At 44.9% G+C, this 15,703-nt stretch overlaps 1 protein-coding gene across 3 annotated transcripts in view; it reads right to left on the bottom strand.

The window, feature by feature from the left end:
- The window catches only part of PPME1 (protein phosphatase methylesterase 1), an 80,397-nt gene that overhangs the window by 2,404 nt on the left and 62,290 nt on the right, over positions 1–15,703 (bottom strand). For all 3 annotated transcript variants that reach the window (XM_070075305.2, XM_089330776.1, XM_089330786.1), the window contains exons 9-13: positions 14,988–15,111; positions 6,122–6,251; positions 5,157–5,201; positions 1,211–1,275; positions 549–616 (exon numbers count right to left, since the gene is read on the bottom strand). In XM_070075305.2, the coding sequence (XP_069931406.1) occupies positions 549–616; positions 1,211–1,275; positions 5,157–5,201; positions 6,122–6,251; positions 14,988–15,111 (432 nt within the window). The remainder of the gene's footprint in view (positions 1–548; positions 617–1,210; positions 1,276–5,156; positions 5,202–6,121; positions 6,252–14,987; positions 15,112–15,703) is intronic.

The following is a 15,703-nucleotide window of genomic DNA, read 5'->3' as shown; positions in this document are numbered from 1 at the left end:
ACCAGTGGTTCTTAACTGGGAGCAGCTTTGCCTGCCTGGAGACAGCTGTGGTTTGCAGAACCATGTGTGGAAGGTGCTGCTGCTATCGAATGGGTAGAGAACAGGGACACTGCTGAACATCCTACCATGTGCAGAAGAGGCCCCGATAGCAAAACAACAACCCATCTCAAAACGGCGGCCATGCTGAGGCTGAGAAAGCTGCTCTAGGGTCCTGTGGGATCTCTGGGTCCAGCCAGCCTTGCTCAGCAGCAGGGCAGAAGGCACAGAGGCTGATTCCCATCTCAGCCTCCTCGAAAAGGGGGTACCTCAAGAAGAAATGCACATCGCGGTGAGGGGCTGGGAGACCAGGCATGATGAAATCGCACCTTAGCAACAACCCACAGGACCAGAGCACAGAGAAGTAACTAAGCACAGCTTTGCCGAAATACACATGCCAGCCTCTCTGTGGAGGAAGAGGAAGGTGACCCACATAGGCAGGGCTTTGTGAGGCAAATATCTGTTTGTTGGGTTGGGCAGCGCTCATGGAGATCTTACACCCTTGTACTTACCACTGGAACCCTCCGATGGGCTCTGCGAACCTGTGCCGGATCAAGAAAGTGGCAACAGCTTCAGCTACCTGAAAAGGGAGAGATTCCGGGCCATATGAAGGTTTGTGATGGTGCTTACCCTTGGAGTCTTGAGAGCTTCTGTTGGAAAATTAAGCTATGTAATGCCCTCCTGAGTCCCACAAGTCTGGGTAGCTTGAAACCAAAAGGACCTGGGTCCTGGCAGGGCTAGCAAACTCCCATCATCCTTCAGGGAATGCCAGCAAGCTCAAGAGGAATGGGACTTATTTATCCCCTTTGAGTTATGAAGCTCCTTTTTCCCACAGGAGTAGTTCATGTTCATTCCTATTTGTGACTAGGTTAGGGAACAGTTTCTACCCTCAACCATCCCTTCTTCCACCTGGCTTTTGGGAGCAACACAGCTTAAGATCTCAATCATAGGGCCCTGAGAGGAAATGCAAAGGACGCAACAGGTCCTCAGCCCCACCCACAAAGTCAAGCCCACAGGCAGCTGCTAGAGCCATGTTTGGGAAGCTGGTGGCTGCAGGTGCCTGGATTTCCCTGCAGCTGCAGGCATCCCAGGCTAATACTCAGAGGCTTGTCCTATCTCCTGGGCCATCCAAAGTCGCTCTCACAGTTGTCCTGTCGTGAAGCACCAAACTCACCTTGTCAGGGGCATCCTCATGGACTGCATGGCCACACTGGGGCAGGACCTGCATCTGGAACTTCCCTGGAGAGGAAATAAAGCCAGGCAACCTCAGGCACTCATACCGCCCTCCCTTACTACCTCTGCAGCCTCTCAGGTCACTCCAGGAGCCCAAGATGGCCCCATTTCAACCCCAGCCCCAACTCCATACTGATTACCTACCGCCTCTTTGATGAAGATGGTAACACTGTAACCCTCAATCATTTCCCTTCACTTTTCCTTTTGTGCCTACTTAGTGTACAGTGACCTTGGGGTAAGAAACACAGAAGAGCCTGGTGTTGTGGCATAGCCAGTAAAGCAAGCACTTGTGATGCCTGTGGGCACTGGGTCTTGTCCCAGCTGCGCCACTTCCAATCCAGCTCCCTGATAATGACCTTGGGAAGGCAGCACAAGATGACCCAAGTACCTGGGCCCCTGCCACCCACATAGGAGACCCAGGTAAATCTCCTAGCACCTGGCCTTTGTGGCCATCTAGGGAGTGAACCAGCAGATGTAGGCTTGCTCACTCGCACTCACTCTCCCTCTTTCAAATAAATAAACCCTTTAAAAAAAAAAAAAAGACACATAGAAGACAAATCCTCTGATCCTCAAGGAATTAACAGACCAGAAGGGAGTAAGACACAAAACCAACATTTTCATGCAGCATGTAATTCCTGTGATAAAACTGGGTAGGGTTGCAAGAGCAGAGGGAAAGAGCTTCACAATCCAGTAGGAAGCCAGAAGGCTTCCTCCATAGAAAAAATGGCCTAATACAGAAGAGAGCAGCACTGGGATGGTATTTACTGCTGGAATTAAAAGCAGCTGAGCATGCTGCTTGGGCAGGTGGTTACTTAATGGTGAGGCTGGAGAGCTAAGCCAGGACCATCTCATGAAATTTCTCAGCTGTATAAAGGATTTTGAAATTTCTTAAGATAGCAAGTTACTGCTTGAGTATTTGTTTCAGGTACTGTGCTAAGTACTTCCTGACAATGTCTTAGGGGGCACTGTCAGCACACAACTACTGTGAACGTTATGTAGAGGGAACAGACAGCTTGACAAGGAAGATCCCTAAGAAGAACAAACCTCCTGAGCCTCGGGTTCTCCATTTACAAGGAAGGAATAAGCACTGGAATCCTTTTGGTCAGGACATCCTGTGCTTCCTGCCCCCTTAGTGCTTCAAGAACTTTTCAATGTTTAAAGTTGATTCTTGTAGCACCAGCATCCCATATGGGCACCAGTTCAAGCCCTGGGTGCTCCACTTCCGATCCAGCTCTCTGCTGTGGCCTGGGAAAGTAGAAGACAGCCCAAGTCCTTGGGCCCACGCACCTGCATGGGAGACCCAAAGAAGCTCCTGGCTCCTGGCCATTGTGGCCATGGGGAGTGAACCAGCAGATGGAAGAGCTCTCTCTCTCTCCCTCTAACTCTTTCAAATAAAAATATATTTTTTAAAAGGGGGCCAGCGCTGTGGCACAGAGGGTTAAAGCCTTGGCCTGAAGCGCTGACATCCCATATGGGTGCCGGTTCAAGTCCCGGCTGCTCCACTTCCAATCCAGCTCTCTGTTATGGCCTGGGAAAACAGTAGAAGATGGCCCAAATCCTAGGGCCCCTGCACCCATGTGGGAGACCTGAAGAAGCTCCTGGCTCCTGCTTTCGGATCGGCGCAGCTCCGGCTGTTGCGGCCATCTGGGGAGTGAACCATCGGATGGAAGACCTCTCTCTTTGTCTCTACAGCTCTCTTTGTAACTCTGTCTTTCAAATAAATAAAATTAATCTTTTAAAAAAAGTACAGGTGATCATGGCATAATCCAATGGATGGATCAGAAGGGCATCTAATGAGGAACTGCTGCTTGCTGGATGGAATGATAAGCCTACATCTTCTCATTTAAATCTCACAAAAGTATATGAAGATATAAATGAAGAAACTCTGTATTAAAGAAGTTGGCAGCTTGCTGAGGTCACAAAACCTTAACTAACAGTGACTCAAACTCAGGACTGCCTGACTCCAAGACCAGTGATAACACTAGTTTCAAATGGACGCTTTTTAAGTCCAGGTCAAGCATGTTCAGTCTCAGGGGCACGGCTGATTGTTATCCGCCCAGCAAGAACACAAGTCTTGCACAGAAAGGGTACTGAGGAAAGGTATGCTTGAATTAAACTTAGGCCCATAATATGCGTCTAAGCCCAGAATTATCAACATCAGTGCCACAAAAATCATATAGTCTCAGCTCACAGTCCTGCTCCAGGCCTCAGGACACCCCATAGTTAAAGAAAGGAAGGGCATGGGGGCCTGGACAAAGAGTTTTGTAAGTCATTCAGGGCCCCATGAGACATTCAGGTAGCGATGTTTAGGAGGTTTAATACCTGGGGCAGGGCTGGAGATCAGAAGAGAGAGGTGAGTTGGACACTTAGCTGTAGGAATCACCTAGCAAGAAATGGAAGTCATGAAACTGCCCAGAGTGGAGAAGTGGAGAAGGAAGGTCAGGAAGGTCAAGAACAGAATCTGCTTAAAGCCTGGACACTTGAATCTGGGAGTGGGTACCTCTTCCCATAATCCCAAAGTTGTGATGCTTCTCCTTCATGAAGTCCTTCATCCACACCAATGCAAAAGCCTCCTCAAGACTGGCCCCACTGCCTCCACTATCATCTGGCCAATGTCCCCGTACCTGTACACATTGTGCAAGCCACTTTCCTGCTGATTATACCTCAGAATTTCTTTGAGGCTGTCATTAATTTTCTCATGTAAGCTGAGATCAGCCAAGTACCTTACCCAGAGAAAAACAATTACTAGGAAAGCAATATTCAAAAACCAGTTCTCCTAACTTTACAGCCCTTGTTTCTAACCCTTCATCATGCTTCTTAAAAAAAAAAAAAAAAAAAAAAAAGATTTTATTTATTTGAAATACAGAGTTAGAGAGGTTGAGCCAGAGAGAGAAGTCTTCCATCTGCTGGTTCACTCTCCAAATGGCCACAATGGCCAAAGCTGAGCTGATCTGGAGCCAGGAGCCTCCTCCTGGTCCCCCACATGGGTGCAGGGGCCCAAGGACTTGGGCCATCTTCTACTGCTATTCCAGGCCATAGCAGAGAGCTGGATCAGAAGTGGAGCAGCCAGGACTCAAACCAGCACCCATATGGAATGCCGGCGCTTCAGGCCAGGGCGTTAATCTGCTGTGCCACAGCGCCGGCCCCCATATGCTGTCTTCTAAACAGAGTTGATACCTTTTTGTATCTGGATTATCTTCAGTCTTTCCATTTGCTAAAAAATCTGATTAGCATTTAGCTTAGTGGTTAACATGCCGATGTCCCACATTTGAGTACCTGAGTTTGATACTTGGCTCTGGTTCCTGCCTCTAACTTCCTGCTGATGCTGACTCTGGGAGGCAGCACTGACAGCACAGGTAGTTGGATTCCTGCCACCTACATGGAGGACTTAGACAAGTTGCTAGCTCATAGTTTCAGCCCAGCTCAGAGTATCTGAAGAGTGAACCAGAAGATAGGCACTCTCTATACATGTCTTGAAAAAATAAAGATTACAAAAAAAAAAAAAAAAAAAAAGAGGGGGGACCTTTACAAAATTCTAAAGAATAAAAATACTGATTAGTATTCAAAATACTTCCTTTCTCATTATTAATACCTAAATTTCAAACATATGCCTCATCTCAGAATATTTCTTTCCAATCTATGATTTATTTATTAAAGCTCTAAACTGCCAAAACCCAAAGGATGCTAAGCATTTACTTCTTACATATTATGGCACACATGGCCTTAGAGTACCAGACATTGTTTTAGTTGCTTCCTTTATTTAAGCTCCATTTGCAAGATCGTCTTCAGAATCTAAAAATCATCTTAGAATATTAATTTCCACATGATCCTGTCCTCTTCTCTGTCCACAGAAAGAGATCCAGGGGCATAATTTCGTGATAACTTACCTTGCATCTGGCCAATGGTCAGATCTTTATCCAACCTATCAACACCTAGAACAAAACAACAGAATCCGTAAGTAGCTTCCTAGAAAAGGCACTGTGAAATAGGTTTTGCTATTCAAGTCCTAAGTAAACGTTTTAACAAAGTTGTAAACACAATGACATTCTCAATTCATATTAATGTTGATTCTAACTCCCAAAGGTTATATTGTCACCAGATGAATCTTTCCATGGTGAGATTCCCCTGTGATCATTTTGCTCATTTAAACTGAAAAGTTTGAAAATAGGGTTTTAGCATTTTTGATCCTCAGAATACTCAGAATAGCCTTATACCACTGCATTGGGCTCTAGGAAAAGGACCTGGGCTTCATGGTGCAAAGCCAGGCCAGAATTAGGCCATCCCAGATAGATGATTATGTTTAGTTAGGATTTGGGACAGGGTGTAAGAAAAAAGAGCACAGGTGAGTGAGGACGGTATTCCACTTTGGAAGTCACTACCCATTTGCTTAGAAAGGTCATAGCTAGATGACAATATATCCACACAACTATGGAATCAATTCTGCCACCATACTTCAAGTCAAATTCCTAATCCCTATCTCCAGCAACTGCCCCCCACCCCCATTAGACTGTATTCAGAGATAGGGCATACAAGGAGATAATCCAAGTTACATGAAGTCATAAGGGTTGGGACTCTGACGTGATAGGGTTTGTGTCCTTATATGAAGAGACACCAGAGAGCTCTCTCCTGTCTTCTCGGCCAGTGAGGGCACAGAGAGAAAGTGGCCATCTGCATACAAGAAGAGTGCCCTTGCCAGAAGGCAACCACACTGGCACCCTCATCTCAAGACTTTCAGCCTCCAGAACTGTGAGAAAACAGCTTTCTGTTGTTGAAAGCCATCCAATCTATGGTATTCTGCTACAGCTGCCAGACTGAGCTGCCCCGCCTCCACCACACACACATACAAACTTACCAGCCAAGAGCAGCAATTTAGGAATAGGGCAACTAAGAAAGAGATTGGATAAGCCTCGAAACCAGCCATCCCAGTACTTTTCTGTTTTTGCCAGTTCAATTCTCCAGGTGTATGGATGGTCCTTCTTGGTCTGGAGGAATAAGAACAAGTTCTGAGTCTCTGAAGGTAACCCCTGGAAGAATAGGCTAAAAAACTAGGCCCCTGGGAAAAGTACAGGGAAGGAAACTAGCATTTATTAGGCAACTACTGTATCCCATTTTAATATATACATTTAATCTTCATCACAGTCTTGCCATATAATTATTGTACTAATTTCTACTTTTAGATAATTGGAAGTCTTCTTTTTACTTCTATTAGTGAACGTAGGAAACTACAAGATCACAAAGCCAGTAAACAGCAGAGCCAAAATCAAGCTTTTCATATACCCAACTATCAGGGCACTTCACCCAAAGAACTACAGTATGAAGTAACTGCAGTGTGAAAAAAAAAATTGCTTTCCATACAATATTAAGTGAATGAAGCAGAGTATATGCTATCTAAGTTGGGATTACTACAAAAAAAAAAACCAACTAGTATACATAGGGGAAAAAACTGGATGGAAAAACTGAAAAATAGGTTGTTTGTGGGTAGAGAATTTTCTCCTCATATTCTGATTCATGATATGATCCCACAAAAGTAATTTAAAAAATGAAATATGACACAAATATTAAAATGTCAACAGTTGTTAAATCTTCATAGCTGGGGGAATGGCGCCATGGTGCAGGTTAATCCTCTGCCTACGGCACCGGCATCCCATACAGGTCCCGGTTCTAGTCCTGGCTGCTCCTCTTCCAATCCAGCTCTCTGCTGTGGCCTGGGAAAGCAGCAGAGGATGGCTCAAGTCCTTGGGCCCCTGCACCCATGTGGGAGACCAGGAAGAAGCTCCTGGCTCCTGGCTTCGGATTGGCGCAGCTCCAGCCGTTGCAGCAATTTTCAGAGTGAACCAACAGACAGAAGACCGCTCTGTCTCTCCTTCTCATTGCCTGTAACTCTACCTCTCAAACAAATAAATAAAAAATCTTTAAAAAAAAAAAAACCCTCCATAGCTGGGAAGTGGATAGGCACATAGCACGCAATCAAGTATTAGCTAGCAGCAGCTATTGTGGCACCGAGGGTTAAACTGCCACTTGGGACACTGGTGTCGCACACTGGAGTGCCTGGGATTAAGTCCCACATCTGTGTCCGATCCAGTTTCTTGCTAATGCCTCTGGGAGGCAGCAGATATGGCATAAGTACTTGAGTCCTTGTCACCCATGTAGGGGACCTAGATAGAATTCCTGGCTCCTAGCTTCATTCTGGCCCAGTCCTTCTACTGCAGGCATTTGGGAAGTGAACAAGTAGACGGAAGATTTCTCTCTCCCACACCCCATCACTCTACCTTTCAAATAAGTAAATAAATTTTTTTAAATTAATTGAAGAGGCTGACAATGTGGCAAAGTGGGTAAAGCCACCACCTGCAGTGCCGCCATCCCATACAGGCAACAGTTCAAGGCCCGGCTGCTCCACTTTTGATCCAGCTCTCTGCTATAGCCTGGGAAAGCAGTAGAAGATGGCCCAAGTCCTTGGATCCCTGCACCCGCATGGGAGACCTGGAAGAGGCTTCTGGCTCCTGGCTTCAGATCAGCGCAGCTCCAGTCACGGTGGCCATCTGAGGAGTGTTAACAGTGGATGGAGGACCTCTCTCTCTCTCTCTCTCTCTCTCTCTGCCTCTCTGTAAATGCCTTTCGAATAAATAAATATTTCAAATAAATAGTTGAAAAAATAATTCTTGTTATAGTTTGGATACTAGCTTGGATATCCCCTAAAGGCCCATCTGTTGAAAACTTGATCCCCCAAATTATTTAATTTCAAAAAAAGATTTTTTTTTGTAAAGAGTCAGAGACAGAGATCTTCCATCCACTGGTTCAACCCCCAGATGGCCATGGCTGAGCCAGAATGAGGTAAGGAGCTTCTTCCAGGTCTCTCATGTGGGTGCAAGAGCCCAAACACTTGGGCTATCTTACACTGCTTTTCCCAGGCCACTAGGAGGGAGCTGGATAAGAAGTAGAGCAGCCAGGACATGAAATAGTGCCCATTAGGGATGTCAGCATTGCAGGCAGTGGCCTTACCTGCTATGCCACAACGCCAGTTCCTAAATTTTTAATTTTTAAAAAATATGTATTTACTTAAAAGGCAGAGTAAAAGAAGACAGAGGCAGAAGGAGGGAGGGAAGGCAGAGGGAAAGACAGACTATCCATCAACAGGTTCACTCCCCAAATGACCTCAACTGCCAGGGCTGGGCCAGCTTGAAACCAGGAGCCTGAAATTCCATCAGTTTCCCATGTGGGTGGAAGGAGCCCAAGCACTTGAGCTATCATCAACTGCTGCCTTGCCAGGTGCATTAGCAGGGAGCTGGATTGGAAGTAGAGGAGCCAGGACTTAAATCAGCATTCCATTTTAGGCATGGAAAGCACTGTGGCAAAAAGTATCCTATATGAAGGACCTCTATGGGTGAGACCCCAGTGGAAAGATGTGGTCATCAAAGAAGGATATACTTTTCCCTGACGGGAGGAAAGAATTTCCACTTTGCTGATGCCTTTGTCTAAATACTGATGGAATTTGTGGATTCAAAAGTCTTCTGTAGCCTAGACAGCTCATGTCAAAGAGCCTTGGTGATCACTGAGGTCATACAAAAGGATGTTAATTGTTAAATTAACAACAGGAGTCACTGAGCACTAACCTCACATGCAGAACCTCTGCCCTCAAAGAGTTGTATTAGGAGAGTTAGCAATAAAACTTGTTTCCAAAAATTTATCCCATCTTAGTATATTAAGTGGAGGACATACTTATGTCTCATAAATTTTAGTTAGGCCAAAGTATCCAACTCCACTGCTTGTTGTATTTTCTTTCTTTTTTTTTTGACAGGCAGAGTGAACAGTGAGAGAGAGAGAGAGAGAGAGAGAAAGGTCTTCCTTTGCTGTTGGTTCACCCTCCAATGGCTGCCGCAGCTGGCGCATTGCACTGATCCGAAGCCAGGTGCTTCTCCTGGTCTCCCATGCGGGTGCAGGGCCCAAGGACTTGGGCCATCCTCCACTGCACTCCTGGGCCATAGCAGAGAGCTGGCCTGGAAGAGGGGCAACCGGGACAGAATCCAGCACCCTGACCGGGACTAGAACCTGGTGTGCCAGCGACGCAGGTGGAGGATTAGCCTATTGAGCCACAGCACCGGCCCATTGCTTGTTTTCTTAGGTACTTCTTTAATTAATGACAAAACTTATCCCCAAAGACTTACTTTCCCTTAATGTATCAAGTGAAGGAGACTCTTATGTCTCATAAGCTACAGCTATGTCTAAGTGCCCACAAAAGATATATCACTCTTGGGTTGGACTAATTGAGTTTCTCAGAAAAAAAAAAAAAGTGAAAATTAACTTTGAGATCCAATGATTTTGAACAGCCCTCGTCGCAACTGTTGAGAAAGTTTTTTTAAAAAAACTTTTTCTTTTATGTATTTTTCTTTTATCATACACATTGATGAATTCTTTGCTTACTATAGACAATCTTTTTTGCATAAAGCTAATTGAAAATAGACCTTATTATAAAATAAGACTGGGGGCCGGCGCCGCGGCTCACTAGGCTAATCCTCCGCCTAGCGGCGCCGGCACACCGGGTTCTAGTCCCGGTCGGGGCGCTGGATTCTGTCCCGGTTGCCCCTCTTCCAGGCCAGCCCTCTGCTGTGGCCAGGGAATGCAGTGGAGGATGGCCCAAGTGCTTGGGCCCTGCACCCCATGGGAGACCAGGAAAAGCACCTGGCTCCTGGCTCCTGGCTCCTGCCATTGGATCAGCGCGGTGCGCCGGCCGCGGCGGCCATTGGAGGGTGAACCAATGGCAAAGGAAGATCTTTCTCTCTGTCTCTCTCTCTCACTGTCCACTCTGCCTGTCAATAATAAAAAAAAAAAAATAAGACTGGGAATAGGAGAGGGAGGAAGATGAGGGGTGGGAGGGTGGGCACAATGGGAAGAATCACTATATTCCTAAAGTTGTACTTAAGAAATGCATGAAGTTGTATTCATTAAATAAAAGGTTTAATAATAATAATAACAAAAGGCATTCCAAAATGGAACCTGGGCATTCCATGTGGTGGCTTAACCAGCTGTGCCACAACACATGCCCCTAAAGACTTCAAAAATTTTTTTCAATTTAAAAAATGTATTTGAAAACAGAGACAGAGATCTTCCATCCACTATTCTCTCCCCAAATGCCTACAACATTTGGCTGTGGGCCAGGCCAAAGCAAGGAGCCTGGCACTCACTCTGGATTTTCTATGTGGGTGGCAGGGATCCAGGTACTTTAGCCATCATCTGCTGTCTCTCATGTTTGCATTAGCAGGGAGCTGTAATCACAAGCAGAGCCAAGACTTACACACAGATACTCTGATATGGGACGCAGAGGCCCAAATAGCATCTAACCACACTGGAAAACCTTTTTTCTACCAAGGGCCCTTTGGATATTTATAACATCATTCATGGGCCATACAAAATTACCAACTTAAAAATTAGCCTGCTATAGACACTGAATTTTCAATCCTACCTGCAGTTGCCTTGGCAAGGCCAAACCAAATGATTTCGTGGGCTTTATCGGAAGGCCAAATGCCTCCCCACTTTTAAATAAGTTTGTTTTTATCTGAGAGGTAGGTCATCCCCCAAGTCTTCTGTTAATGGTTAATGGATTATTGCCAATGGCTAACGGAATAAGGGCAGAGACTTGATCCAATCACGGTGTCTAGGAGGTGGGCCCAGTGGGTATCTTTAGGTCACTGGGGATGTGCTCTCAGAAGGTAGTTCTTATGAAAGGGGTGGGTATAAAATCTGAGCTGTGCCTAGCTGTTCTCTCTCTGCTGCTTAACTCGCCATGTGATTACCCCTCTGCATACTTTCTGCCACCCTCCAGCCTCTCCAGATGGCCAAACCAATGGACTGTGAACCTCTAAAATCAACCTTGAGCAAAAATCTACCTTTTCCTTTGTAAGTTAGCTTCTCAGGTATATTTGTTATAGTGACAAAATGCTGGCTAATGCAATTCTCTATAATTTTCTGCATCATTGAAATATGTGACATATATAACAAATAATTGGGATACTGTATCAATCAGAACATGAAAATCTAGGAATGACTATGAGACAGCAATATATTAAGAGTCACTGGATGATTAAGATGTCCGTACTACCCAGAGTGGTCTCAGATTCAGTATAATTCCTATCAAGATTCTAATAACGGGACAGGCATTTGGCCTAGCAGTTAAGATGCCTTACATCCCTTATCATAGTGCCTGGGTTCAAGTCTCAGCTTGAACACTGCCAATTCCAGTTTCCTGCTGATGTGTACCCAGGGAGACAGCAGATAAGGAAGGGCTCAAGTAGTTGGGTTCCTGCTACCCCTGTGGGAGAACTGGATTGAGTTTTCAGCTCCTGGCTTTGGCCTGGCTCAGCCCTGGCTGTTGTGGATATTTGGGGGAGCAGAGCTGCAGACAGCATCTTTCTCTTTCTGCTTCTCAAAAAGAAAGGTAAGAATGAAGGGAGGGAGGGAGGAAGAAAAATTAACACAAAGTAAACTCTAATGGATTGAGAAAAAATCATCTTAGAATCATTTAGAATCTCACAAAATCCTGAACAACCAAAACAATTTTGAAAAAAGAACAAAATTAGCCAACTCACATTCTCTGATTTTAAAACATACAGTATAAAGCTACAGTAATCAAAAGTTTGGTTCCAACAAAAAGAGCAAGGGAACAGAACAGAGACCAGAGCAATAAATTCTCCAATATACAAATAATCTTTGACAAGAGTGCTAAGATCATGCAGAGAGAACAGTCTCTTCAACAAATAGTTCTGGGATAACTAAACAATTATTCACATGCAAAAGAATGATATTGGGCCCTTACGCCATATATAAAAATTAACTCAAATGGATTAAATACCTAAATATAAGCTCTTTCGGAAGAAAACCTAGGGGAAAAGCTTCATAACCATGGACTGGCAATGATTTCTTGGACATGACTTCAAAGGCACAGACAAAAACAAAAACAGACAAATGGTACTCTATCAAACTTAAGAACTTCCATGTATCATGGGACACAATCAAGAGCAAAAAAAGACAATCCGCAGAATGGGAAGAAATCTCTGCACATCATGTATCTGATAAGGAGTTACTATCCAGAGTACATAAAGAATGCTTACAGCTTAGCAAGAAAAAAAATCAAATAGCCTGAATTAAAAATGAGGTAAGGGGTTGGTGCTGTGGTGCAGTGGATTAAAGCTCTGGCATGAAGTGCCAGCATCCCATAGGGGCGCCGGTTTGAGACCAGGCTGCTCCACTTCCTGTCCAGCTCTCTGCTATGGCCTGGGATGCAGTAGAGGATGGCCCAAGTCCTTGGGCCCCTGCACCTGTGTGGGAGACCCAGAAGAAGCTCCTGGCTCCTGGCTTCGGATTGGCGCAACTTCAGCTGTTGCGGCCAATTGGGGAGTGAACCATCGGATGGAAGAGCTCTCTCTATCTCTGCCTCTCCTCTCTATGTAACTCCGACTTTCAAATAAATAAATAAATCTTTTAAAAAAATGAAGTAAGTACTTGAAAAGGTATTTCTTCAAAGGTAATATACAAATGGCTAACAAGTATATGAGAAGATGTTCAATATCACTAATCAAAAGAGAAATAAAAACAAAAACCACAGTAAGATACCATCTCACCTTGCTCAGGATGGCTATTTCAAAAAAAGAGAAAATAAGTGTTGGTGAGGATATAGAGAAAATGGAATCCTTGTGGATTACATGGTACAACTTCTGTGGAAAACAGCAAGGCAGTTTCTCAAAATATTTAAAATAGAACTACTTAGATGACCCAATAATCCAACTTCTGGGTATGTTATTCAAAGGAATTAAAGCAGGGTCTCAAGGGGCAGGCGTTGTAGCATAGTCAATAAAGCTGCCATCTGCAATGCCAGCATCCAATATGGGTGCCGATTCATGTCCCAGCTGCTTCACTTCCAATACAGCTCCCTGCTAATGGCCCTAGGAAAAGCAGCAGAAGATGGCCCAAGTGTTTGGGACCCTGCCACCCACCATGAGACACCCAGATGAAGCTCCTGGCTTTGGCCTGGCTCGGCCCTGAACTTTATAGCAATCTGCAGAGTGAACCAGTGGATGCAATACCTCTCTGGGAATAGGAGAGGAAGGAAGAGGAGGGGCTTTTAAACAAATAAATAAATCTTAAAAAAAAAAACCAAAAGTATCTTAAAGAGATATTTGCAAATCCACATTCATAGCAGCACTATCACAATGGTAAAGAGGCAGAAGCAACCCAGATGTCCATCAGCAGATAAACAAGTAAACAGAATGGTATTTACATATTATTCAGCATTTAAAAAGACGGAAAGCCTATCACCTGCTAGAACATGGATGAACCCTGAAGATACTATGCTGAGACAAATAAGCCAAGGGCATTATCTTCCATTAGTAAGATGCTCATAGTCCATCTCAGAAAGTCTGCTGCTCAAAATCACTCAACATTTTCCAAGAAAAAAGCACCCCTTTCCACACTATCCTCAAACCAACTACTCAGCAAGTACTTGTAAAATACTAGTTATGGGGGCCAGCACTGTGGCATAGCAGGCAAAGCTGCTGCCTGCAGTGCTGGCATCCCTTATGGGTGTGCCAGTTCGAGTCCCGACTGCTCCACTTCCGATCCAGCTTTCTGCTATGGCCTGGGAAAGCAGTACAAGATGGCCCAAGTCCTTGGGCCCCTGCACCCATGTGGGAGGTCTGGAAGAAGCTCCTGGCTCCTTGCTTCAGATCAGCACAGCTCCAGCCATTGCGGCCAATTGGGGAGTGAGCCAGCGGATGGAAGACCTCTCTCTCTCTGCTTTTCATTCTCTCCCTGTGTAACTCTTTCAAATAAATAATTTTTTTTTTAAAAAAAAAGGAATACATATTTTATTTGAGATTTAATTCTTGCACAGTTAGAAGACAATACCAGTCAACATTCCAAGGAAAACTAGCAGGGGCCACAGTATCTTTTTGATTGCATCTTAGGAACATCCAATGCTATGACTTAATAGGCAAAACTTCAAAACAGAAAATGTTGTGTCACACAGACTTTTAATGCCATACTGGAGAGAGACTGATATACTCATGGAGTATCAGAAAGTTTTCCCAAGGAAATAAATTTTGAAAGATGGGTAAGATTTAGATCGGGTTAGAACAGACTGGTAGGGGGGCTGGCGCTGTGGCCTGGCGGGCAAAGCTACCACTTGCAGTGCCAGCATCGCACATGGGAGCTGGTTCAAGTCCCAGCTGCTCCACTCCCAATCCAGCTCTCTGCTGTGGGCTGGGAAAGCAGAAGAAGATGGCCCAAGTCCTTGGGCCCCTGTACCCACATGGGAGACCTGGAAGAAGCTTCTGGCTCCTAGTTCCTGACCTCTCTCTTTCTCTCTCTGCCTCTCCTCTCTCTGTGTAACTCTTTCAAATAAATAAACAACTCTTTAAAAAAAAAAAGTAGACTGGTAGGAAACAGGATTTTTGTCATGAAAGAAACTACAGGAGCAGAAGTACAAAGGTGAGAAGAAACCTGGGGAGAAAGCAATGTTTGGGGTAGGGTAAATACTGTTATGTTCCAATTGGTCAGAACTATCAACAGTGCGTTTATATCTTACCTTTAGCCTAAATACCTCTTATGATAGTGTGTGCTCTAAAGTAACTAATGGTGTACAAAAAGACTGTCATCTCCCTTTGCTTCTATACCCACACACCTTAAACCACTCCATACCCATCTTTCCAAGAATGCAGGCCTCTACCCACCTCCATGTCGTCTTCCTTTTTCCTCTTATTTACTGACTCACTGCCTTCTTCGTCTTCTTCTTCTTCCTCTATGATTCCTTCCACTATAGATTTTGAGCCTTCTGGACTTGTAATTCCTTCACACCTATTTTTTAAAATAAATAAACAAAAGAAGGAGTATCATATATTTCTCTTCTAAATGCAAATTATCTCAGATATACTTAGTCCTTTTTTTTTTTTTTTTTTTGACAGGCAGAGTTAGACAGTGAGAGAGAGAGAGAAAGGTCTTTCTTTTTCTGTTGGTTCATATGGCCAGTGCGCTGTGCCGATCTGAAGCCAGGAGCTAGGTGCTTCCTCCTGGTCTCCCATGCGGGTGCAGGGCCCAAACACCTGGGCCATCCTCCACTGCCCTCCTGGGCCACAGCAGAAAGCTGGACTGGAAGAGGAGCAACCGAGACAGAATCCAGCGCCCCAACCTGGACTAGAACCCGGGGTGCTGGCGCCACAGGTGGAGGATTAGCCTAGTGAGCTGCGGTGCCAGCCCTTGCAGTCTTTTATAATCAAATGTTAACTAAAACTTAACAATGCTCCTGGGAAGGAGAGGATGCAAAAATGTGCATTTCCAGGGCTGTGGAAGCTCATGCAAATCTATGACTATTTTCCAAGAGTTGGTTTCCAGTTCTTGCACCAATACTGACCCACAGAAAGGGAGCACCCATTTCCTGGGGCATGGTGAC

Source organism: Oryctolagus cuniculus, chromosome 1, assembly GCF_051225735.1.
Source record: "Oryctolagus cuniculus isolate XC-2025 breed Fujian yellow rabbit chromosome 1, ASM5122573v1, whole genome shotgun sequence".
NCBI classification, from domain to species: Eukaryota; Metazoa; Chordata; class Mammalia; order Lagomorpha; family Leporidae; genus Oryctolagus; species Oryctolagus cuniculus.
The sequence above is the reverse complement of the archived record's forward strand: the minus strand, read 5'-3'. Positions and strand labels throughout refer to the sequence as shown.